Source organism: Lepeophtheirus salmonis, chromosome 1, assembly GCF_016086655.4.
Source record: "Lepeophtheirus salmonis chromosome 1, UVic_Lsal_1.4, whole genome shotgun sequence".
Classification (NCBI taxonomy): Eukaryota; Metazoa; Arthropoda; class Copepoda; order Siphonostomatoida; family Caligidae; genus Lepeophtheirus; species Lepeophtheirus salmonis.
In genome coordinates this window covers 28,002,154-28,013,191 of record NC_052131.2, presented here as the reverse complement: position 1 = coordinate 28,013,191, position 11,038 = coordinate 28,002,154, and the positions used below count along the sequence as shown (strand labels likewise).

Here is an 11,038-nt window from a genome sequence, read left to right as displayed (position 1 = left end):
TGTTGTTAAATAAATATACTTGTAAATGCATACTGAAATCATAGAAGTTTAAAGCTTTTTTTTTATTGGTGATAAGTAAATAAGCATTCAAATTGTATTTTTAAGCATAACTTATTTAATTATTAAGAAAATTACTTTTATGTTCTATTAAAGTCGGACATAATATAATTATATTTAAATTATACATTTTACTGTTTCCAGAATGTCCTTGATAAATGCCAATTTTTTTATAAATTTATTGCCTTCACTTTGAATAATACAGCCAATTTTAAACTTGCCATTAAATTAATTGGTAAACTGCACATTCACTACATTTAATTCATTTGGTGGTGAGTCAGGGTTTAAACAAAGCAATTTCACTTAATTATATAAAGGAGAAACTAAAGAAAATAGTAATTGCCATTAAAAATAGTACTTCAAAATTTACTAGATTAGAAAAATATTAGAAGGAGAAAAATTGGACAACTATAAATTAGTTTCATGTGTAGAAACACGATGGAACTCTGTATTCCTCATGGCACAAGGTGCATTAAAATTGAAAATTGCAATCGAAATGACTTTTTTTTTACTACAGAATAGATTTAATGACGTCAAGGGAATGTCAAATGGTGGAGGAATCACAAGAACTATTAAAACCATTTTATGAAGCAACAAAAACAATAAATATTATACTTCTAGCCTGAATATGCCACTTTAAAAAATGATTTGAATATAATTGTACAAAAGTTTCTTTCTCTAGATGAAGAAAGTTCTATGTTATACGATGAGTTAATGAGAAATTTATGTGAGTAGTAACATGGTTATAAATAGGTTTATTTCCAAAGTTTTAATTGAAGGATGATTCTCCATATTTGCGTTAAAAAATATTTTTTTAATACAAATATTATTCCCTTTTAATATATAATGCTCCTTTGAATAATAATATATTTAAAAAAATTATCTAAAGTAGGAAATAATCATATCGCAATTAAGACTTTTTTAAACTCTCCTTAAGAAAATCATCCGTAACTACGTGTCAGGGAGTAATAATTAATGAATGGATTATATTGAAATTCTCTTGAAAGATCCTTATCCAAAACGATGTAAGCTCTTCCATATTTTTCCTGAGACAAGCCTTGGTTACTAAAGAGACAGATTAAAAGGGTTGAACATTTTTAAAAATTACTATAAAAATGAACATGAGAGCTAGTCGTAACTCATCTACGAACTATTTCAAAAAAACAGGAACATTTATACAAGTAGGCGAATAGGTGGATTCAACTTTGCAAACGAACGTTTCTCATGCATAGAAATGAAATAGATTCCTAAGTGAAAAGTCGTTCATTGGAATAATTAATTAAATCACTATCCATAATCTGATTAAATCAAATAGTTTTCTTAGCCACGTAAAAATAATAAAATTTACCTTTTATTTATGTTGTTATTGTTGATTTCTTGTCTCCTTTGTATTCCTTCAGACTCAAGGACCGGTCCTTAAAGGGAAAAGACTAGACCGACGGTCTTAAGCCGATCCCAATAACATGTTCTAATATTGGAATGGACTGGAACGAATAAATAACGATCGACAAAACACTAGGTACAACTGTAACAAAATGTATGAACTCTTACCATATTTATCAACTAATCAATCATGTGTACTAAAGTATTTATATTAAAATTTTTACTTGGTATTTATTTATTGAAATATAAAGTCGACTTACTGTGAAAATAAGATAAAATGTGGAAATAAATACGTATTTCCTTCAGAAATCCGTCGACCTCAAATTTTTAGCCTATCAGCATCAAATCATGACAAACATTTATTTTGTATGATTTTTTAAAAAATGTATGCATTCTTAATAATCTTTCTGGATATGAAAATTAAAAATATAATTTTTTATATTTTTTATCAACTCTCTGCAATCCAACTATAAGAGATCTGCAATTCAAGTTTAGGTCACAAGCCACCTGTCAAGAAACCTTGTCGTATACAACTCAAACGAAATCATACAGATATATAACTATTAATTACATTTTCCTATTTTTGAATCAATTGAATTGGAACTTTCTGGGATTATGGATTAACATTTAATAATCTAATTACTGAATTATACTATGGAAATGCATTAGATAAAGGTTAAAGTAAATACATATACACTTTTTAAGTTCATATTTTAATGATTTATAGAAATATAATTAAATCCATTTGGATTGAAATAAAATAAAATAATAACAAGAAGGTATTAGCAATCAATTGCATTAGAAATGAGTATTAATGCAAAATAAGTTTATTTTTTGGTATTACCAAATAAACTTTTTAAGACATTCTATAACGGAGACTCTACCTTCAGCTGATATTTTATGCTATAGCGGGGGATTATAGAAATCTAAACATTTACAAATTCAATAATAAATGAAGGTTGAGAGATCGAAATTAATTCATATTTCGGTTTATTAAAGCATTAGTAATTACTTACAAAATCGAACAAATCTAGGCTCTCAAGCTTACATACAAGTCGAGAAAATGACACTTGAACGTGATCGCCAAATTTTCATTTTCTAGCTGTTATGCGTCTCTAGAACTACCGTGTACTCCGTCAACAAGTCCAACACGTTAGATAGGAAGAAGAAATTTATCAAAAAAGGCCACATTGGACCTGGAGGAGTAAAAGAAAACAGCCCAGACTAACCCCCTCAAGTCCATGAGGGCCCAAGCAAGATATCTTAGGGTTTTATACAAGACTGTCGAGAAGGCTATTAAAAAAAGTGGGTGGAAAGCGTCTTTTGAGAGCGGAGAGGCCACTTTTGACACGAGCAATAAATGAAACCCATTTCCTCCGTTACGAAGCTCTTTTGAATGAGTTTTTTGAGTTCTTCTAAACTCTTTTAACACCCCTATAGCCCTGATGTCAACACCCTCGAATACACATTTTGAGTGCATATCGAGGGAAAGGCCTGAAGTGTCCATCATCCAAACACCGAAGCTCAAGCCACGGTCAGTCACCACTGAGACGCCATAAGTTATGGCCCGCTACGGTTTAGTCCTTTGTTATGGGCCATAACAAAGGACTAAACCGTAGCGGGTGACAGGCCTTTCCCCGCCACCTGGAAGCTATCATTTTGCGCAAAGGACGGCTACATTAATTATTAAGAGAGCTCAGACACACATCTATTTATAGTATTTTTTTTTCTTTAAATTCTATTGTTAATTCATATATTATATCTTGTTGAAGTTTAAAATTCAAGGTGTTGAGATTTTATTGGAAATGGTCCATATCCTATGCAATTAATGTATTTATTTAGTTACTAAAATCTTTGAGTTTATTTAGCCTCTTTTCTTTTAATGCTACAATGTTCTCAATTTGAAGTATTTAAACGTATTACATTCAATTCTTCAAAAAGAGAAATCTATTCTTTTGTATGGAGTAAAAATGGTTTTTCTAATTATTTGGGTTGTATTGAATGTTAATATGCGAGTTTAAATGGGCACTGTCTTGTCAGTTGATATTGTCACCCCTTGAGAGGATATCCAAAATTTTAAGGTGATTCTACAAGGGTTCATTTTCACTAAAATTATATATAAGTATCGCAATATACACATTGTCTTATTTAAGAATAATTAAAAAAAAATTTAGTACATGATGATAGTTAGTTAATATTATTAATTTAGAACTAACTAAACTATTTAATATAGTATATATAAATATATTTAAAAGTTATATAGAATGACATATTTTATGTTCAGAATTTTACACATTATAAGATTTAGGAAACGGGTACATCTCTAATAAGTATATCCTCACAACATTTACAATGGTATCGTTAGAAGTTCATACACAGATATAAAATATAGGTTGTGTGATTGTAAATAAAGAATACTCCGTAATTTTAAATATATGTTCGATTCTTCTTTCTTTTTTTGAAATCATTTCGCTCTTACACAAAATTACACAATTTCTTGTTATATACTTATTTATCATATCTAAAAGTGGGTAAACTGATATTCTTATTTCCATATTTTGTACATAATATATCTTCTTCCTCTTTATTAATATTATTTATCTTTAAGGTATGACATGTCACACCCTCCATTGACTTTATTTCACTTTTTTTTAAAACTAAGTTGACATCAGAATGAAACTTGTCTTGAATTATGACTGTGAATACATGAAATACGTTATTACAAATCAGGGCTCACAGAACTCATTTTAAATAAATTGATTTGTCACAATCTAAAACTGTTTCTAAACTTATTCTGTATTAGATATCGGATGTTGGGAATTAGACTAAAGTCAGAAGTTTGATACTTGACAAACTAAATAAACTCTATGCTAGAATTACTTTGTCAAATCAACTTTTCTATGAGTAGGTATCAATGTCATCCAGTGCCGTATGTCAGGAAGATATTTCGGTCCGCTTTACAAGGGTGAAAGTTTGATTTTCAGTGGTGAACGTGGGATATTTAAACAGGGCAAATGCTACAGCATAGATTAAATCTTGCAAGAATATCGTCTTATTCATAAAGGAAGGAGTATAATGGAGTATAAAATGCACGATGCAAGAATGAGAGAAAATTTTTGAACTATACAATTAAGTCAAACAATTTAAACCTCGTTAAATATTTTTAAAATAATAACGGATGAAGATAATGAACGAGACTATAATATACCATGAAACGGTTACATCGACAGAAAATAAATTATGTTCACAAGTCTTGATGTTCTTAACTCGCATGTATACGTGGTGATGTGTTTGAAAAAAATGAAGAAAAAAATGCATGTGTTCTTTATCATGATTAGAAAAAGAAGTTTTTCCTCTCTTTCCTTGACGCAAAGGTGTCAATCAAACTGTCCATGTCTTCATGGAGCACCTTGTCCACCATCACCCTGTCCATGTTCAAGAGGGTGAGGGAGGAGAGCCTCTCCTGGTCCATGGTGGTCCTCATGTGGTTCTTGAGCCTTCTGAGACAGGAGAATGACCGCTCCGCCTCACAGCTGCTGATGGGCATTGAGGCCAGGATAACGATCACCTTGTATAGCTCCGGCATTAGGCGGAACACTCCCGAGCTTATTAACTCCGCAGCAATTTGTGACGAAACCATGTCTTCTGTGTCAATATCTGCCTAGAGAAACATAAATTTTAAACATATAATGCAAAATGAAACATTATAATATTAACCTTGAATTGCTGGAAGATTGCATGGTCTGACTGGAGCTGCTCGAGTTCAAGTCTGTAGTGCTTGGCGACACCCTCAATGACACAGGTCTCCACTTCACTGTCATTGACGATTGCAATGAGATACATTGTGATGTTTGTATCGTCGGTGGCAAATCTGCTCTCAAGCTCTAATACAATCTTATTGATTGCAACATCGAAATGTGTTTCACGGAAGTAGGATTCAGTTGTTCCTTTCCACTTTATTCTCCTTGGAATCTTCGCCTCCTTGAATTCCAAATCAATTGAGTCCTCCTGGTCAAATACTGATTTCATCTCAGACGACTTCAACTCAGCAAGTTTCCAGATTGATTCAAAGATTTTCTCATTCTTAAGATCTTCAAGAGTCCTAATCACTAGGTTGACGTGTTTCCGGGCCTTTGTTAGGTCAACCTTTCTGCCTTGAAGTTCATCTGACAAGCTAGATGTGTGTCTGAGGAGTGTCTTCAACAGTTCAATGCCAAAAACAAATTCGTGACTAAAGATGCTGTTGAGCAGAGAAGTTGCTGTTGAACTCGACAATGTATCTTTATCTTTTCTCATTATTATGAGGATCTTCATGATTCTGACCATCCCTAGAGATACAGCGTGTACAGCATCGTAGCGGAGACTCCAGCGGGTAGCAGACTGGTTCTTCAGGGTCGTTACCTTGGCATGCTCCTCATCTTTACTTGTTATCTTCACCGACTTGTAGATTGCTGACCTCTTTGGTGACCCTTCAATGAAGTTGTATAAAATTTGTACTGTCCCCATTGTATTTCTCAACAGGGTTATATCTGAGAAAAGATCCTTGACTACAAGATTGAGAACATGGGCGTAGCAGTGGATGTAGACACACAGCGGGGCTGCTTCCTTCCACCTGGCGGCAAGACCCTTCTTGATACCGGATATGTTGGAGGCACCGTCCGCGGCCAGGGAGACAGTGCGGGCGGGGTTAAGGCCGAGATCCTTGACAGCCTCGTGAAACTTCTCAAACAAATATTTGCCGTCAGTCTGGGTAACTTTTACAAACTTGAGGAAGCTCTCTTTCTTGATGCCTTCACTCGTCAGATATCCCAGTGACAGACTGAACTGCTCCGTGTTTGACATATCTGATGTCTCATCAACAATTACAGAGAACCAGTAGTCATCACCGCCGGCACAAGTCTTGACATCTTCAATTATATTTTCCGTCACTTTGGATGCTATAATCTCTATCAGCTCATTTTGGATGTCAGGTGAAGTCCATTTGGCAAAACCTGCCCCAGCTGAACCAAATTTTTTGACTTATGCCTCCAGTTTATCTTTGAGAATATGATTGTCGTGTGAGCGCAGGGACATAAGCTCCAAGAAGTTTCCTCAATTGTTTTCATTAGATTCCGTCAACTTTTCTCTTGTTTCGGAATCGCCCCTAAAAGCCAATCCTTGCTTTGCAGGAACCCAAATGTTTGGAAAAGATACCTCAAATAAGTTCGTCACTTCACGACTTCCTCAGCATGTTGAGACTGAACATGGCCGAGAACCGAGGTATTCTTTCTCTTTGATGTGAGGAAATTGATCCACTTTTCCATTGACAGTTTGTGTTTTTTGTTGTTAGAATGAACTTTCAACGAGGAACTGTTTTTCCATGTTTTGAACTCAAATTTCCCAAGGTTGGAAATGGAAAATTTGGAACAGGCGAAACACTTGGCTGACTTTTCAACCTCGTCATATTCTAGCCACGGGAACTTACGGAACCAATCCTATTGAAAGTCTCTGGAGTATTTGGCATCTATCTGAGGACTGTATGTTTGTAACTTGGGCTGTAGAAGATGATCTCTCTCGACTTTAGGCACAGTTCCCCGCTCAGTCTCCACTCTGGTTCTGGTCTGGATGTCCTTCCGCTTTGGCTTCCGCCAGGTAAGTATCGGGTCACTCAGCTGGCTCGTGAAGACAACAGGGTACTCTGGGCCTCCGTCCACAAACTCCATCTCCTCAGTCCTCTCCTCTTTTTTGAGAAAAATTATCTAGCTTCCTTATGGGTGGACGCGCTACAAATATGTAATTTTATTATAATGACTCAGTACTATTATGAGTTGGTCATAAGTTACATATATATAATAGATTTTAATAATTAATTATGACTTAATTCATCTATATTTACATACTTATATGATTGGTGGACGGTTGAGTAAGGTTGTTTTTTTTGGTCCGCTGAAGCGGACAAAGCTCAATACTGACGTACGGCCCTGATGTCATCAATCATCATTGAGAATATATAGAGTGATGAAGTTTTAGTTGATGGCGCTGCAGTAGTGTATGATGATTGATGAGTCAGCTGTTGTCGGGGGCTTATGTTATGAATTGAATCTTGTTAGCTATTAATACTTATCACAGTTATCAGAATACATCAAGTCAGACTTATCATTTCAAAGATTATTAAATTAATGTGAGTAATGTTATAAAATACATATAAAAATGTCCACATGGATCTTAATCCATGATAAACGTTATCAGCTGATAGATGTAACATTTTGGTTTCAAACAAGCGAATAAAAGTAAATGAATTGAATCTTATTTGAAATATTAATACATAAATAATTTTTTTAATTATTTTTGTATTTCAAAAATGCTATTTTAATACTTATACAAATAAACAAAATATTTTTTATGGTCAGTAGTATCATAGTTTGTATTGAGTAGCAAGACTAAAAATATTAATAGTTTAAATACTCTTAGCTATGGATGGTTAAAAATCCATGTTTAAATGGTCACAACAACGATATTACATTGCATTATAATTAACAATTGTGTATATCCATCATGATAATAAAGGATGTTGTTATATAAGCATACCTAAATGGGGGAAATCTTTTTTGATTTAGGGAGTAATATCGGCTTTTCAAATCTTTACAAATTTATTTATAAAAATTTTTTATTAGTATATTTATTGTCTAAATGATTTTGACATTTATTGTTAGATCTCATCGGTAGAGAATATCTATCCTGTGCACAATTGTATATAGCAACTTCCACTACGAAGAAGAGGGAAAGGATTTCTTTTTGAAAATTTGAATAATCAACCTAAAGTACTGAATTCCGATGTCAGAACAAGAAAATATTATTTGGATCAATCTATTATTTCAATATTATGTACTTATAATTTATTATTATTAATAGTTATATGATTTTAATTGTTTAATTTTGTATATTTAACTTAAATGTTTAATGGTTTATTTTTTAGTAGATTATATTTAATTAAAGCCTTTTTTTAAACTTTGAGCTTCAAATATATTTCAAATACTCTACTTTGTCGTTTCATTAGCTATTATTCTGAGAATAAGGTTCATAATGAATTACAATTTCATGGAGTGTGACGTTTTCAAATCTACTGTAACGGATAAAAAACGTCGAAGTCAATTATACGTAGTATATCTTCATTAAACATTTTGAATAAATACATAAGTTATACCCTCAAAAATCATAATAAAGTGATAGTCATAGTATTTTAAACAATGATACTAAACAATATTATCAACTATAGTTATCAGTTATCACTTCAGTAGCAACTAAAATGTTTAAATATCGCATGGATGGTTAATCCATGCGATATGCAATTTTTTCCGCTGATAGATGTAACATTTTGGTTTCAAACAAGCGCTAAAAGTATTGTTTCGAGAATGAATACGGTTATTTGAAAATTGAATAATACATAAATAATGTTAATTATTTTTGTATTTCAAAAAATACGTAGAAAATAAGTTTAAAAATATACAAAAATAATTAATAGAAGTTGTAGGACATACGTAAAACTACAATTTAAAATAAACAAAAATATTTTTACACAGTCTTAGACAAATTTTTATGATTTGTTTGAATGAAAAATATGCTATTATTATGTCAATAGAAATAAAGGATTAAATATCGCATAGATGTTTAATGCTAGCTTTATAAAATTACGTCAAATAATAGATTAAATATTTTAGTTTAGTAATTTATGTTTTAAAAAAATATTAATAAAAAAAAGTGAATTTTATACTTATTAGTTATTTTAACCTTGAAAAATATCCCCTTATTTTGGAAAAAACCAAAAACAACACATCTATAAGCCCTTTTGGACAATAATTTGATCACGGATGTATAAAGGACTGCTTTTATCTGCCAAAACAAAATTAAATAAGTGAATAGATAATAATAGTAAACATAAATTATAATTTCCACCACAGCCTCTTCTTTCAAAATTATAATACGTCATAACTGCTATGTACGTCATGCATAAAGTTATTGTATTATTATAAAACTATAAAGTATTGTATGATCACGTCATGTATCATACTTATAATAATTAATTTGATTGATTTACTACCCCGACAATAGCTGACATGTTGCGACGACAGCGCCCTTCAGCAATCTATAGTCTATAATCTATAAATCTACTTCATTTCAAAGTGAAAGGTTTTGTTTGTTAAAACAGATTTGAAATATTCCGTAATAATCAACTATGAAGTCAAATTTTATCATCGTCTCCATAAGAAAACATTAAAAAACCTTGCGTTCATGTGTATACAGGGCCCCTTGTATCTCAAAGTATTGCTGTAAATTTAAGCTATTTACATTAAAAATGCAAATTCATAATTACTTCAAATACACCTTACAAAAATCAACTGTAAATTCAAAAACTCTCTTGACTTCATTTTATAGAAAAAATAATTAAAATAAGAAATAAAATATTGTTCTACGTACAACAGACCCTTTATATTAATAGAGGGAAACATTATTTTTTTTTATGAACATAAATATATTTTTATGATATTTCTAAAATATTTATTTGCTTTGATGTCTTACAATTAGTTTAACTTTTTTTGAAGTTAACTTATTTACATAAAATAATTAGCTTAATTGCATTCGTTTTCTTTTGTCTATAGCATTTGTTAGATATAACCATAGAGAATATATAGAGTGACGAAGTTTTAGTTGATGGCGCTGCAGTCTGGTGGATTATAAGTCAGGTGTTGTGGGGGCATAGTTATGTTATGAATTGAATATCTTAGCTATTAATAATTATCGCTTATTAGTTATCTGTAATAACTTAAATGTTTAAATTTCGCATGGAAGTCTATTAGTATGCTTATGAAATTTCGTCAGATAGATAAAATATTTTGGCTGAATAATTTACATTTCAAACAAGCACTAAAAGTACCATTTTAAATTGCGTACGGTTATTCAAGAATTGAATGATACATACTTTATGTTTTTTTTTTTTTAAATACGTAGATAACAAAATAATAATAATAAAACTTGTAGCACATACCAAGGACTCCTGTAAGTGCTTACAGGAGTTCTTGCATATACATAAGACTACAATTCAAGATAAACAAAATTATTTTTCACAGTCCTAGACAAATATTTATGATTTGTTTGAATTAAAAAAGCTGCTATTTTTATATCAATAGAAATAAAGGATTTAATATTCCATAGATGGTTAATTTATACAATTTCGTCAAATGATGGATGAAATACTTTGGTCTAGTGATTTATATTTAAAAATAAAATATTTAATAAAAAAAAGTGAATTTTATACTTATTAGTTATTGCAACCTTGAAAAATATCACGCGTATTTTGAAAAAAATCCAAAAGCAGCACAACTATGAGCTATTTTGTATACTCATTTAAATTATTTAATTCAATCGTGGATGGATAAAAGACTTCCTTTATTATATCCGGGCAATACAAAATCAAATAAGTGAATAGATACCTCGACAATAACTGAAATGAAATGCTGCGGCGAGAGCACCCTTAAGGAGTCTTTAGTTATATATGCATATACCATGGGTTAGTTTACATCTGGATATGCAATTTTAAATAACCCAACTTCTCTTATATTAC

General features: G+C 31.4%; 1 protein-coding gene across 1 annotated transcript; it reads right to left on the bottom strand.

Annotated features, from left to right (window-relative positions):
- Positions 1 to 3,889: 3,889 nt before the first annotated feature.
- LOC139906127 (zinc finger MYM-type protein 1-like) lies at positions 3,890 to 7,494 on the bottom strand. Its single transcript, XM_071890455.1, has 3 exons — positions 7,320 to 7,494; positions 5,158 to 7,202; positions 3,890 to 5,101 (listed from the first exon to the last, which is right to left on the bottom strand). The coding sequence occupies exons 2-3, from the start codon at positions 6,280 to 6,282 to the stop codon at positions 4,775 to 4,777; spliced, it is 1,452 nt and encodes a 483-aa protein (XP_071746556.1). The 5' UTR covers positions 6,283 to 7,202; positions 7,320 to 7,494; the 3' UTR covers positions 3,890 to 4,774.
- Between the last annotated feature and the right edge of the window lie 3,544 nt (positions 7,495 to 11,038).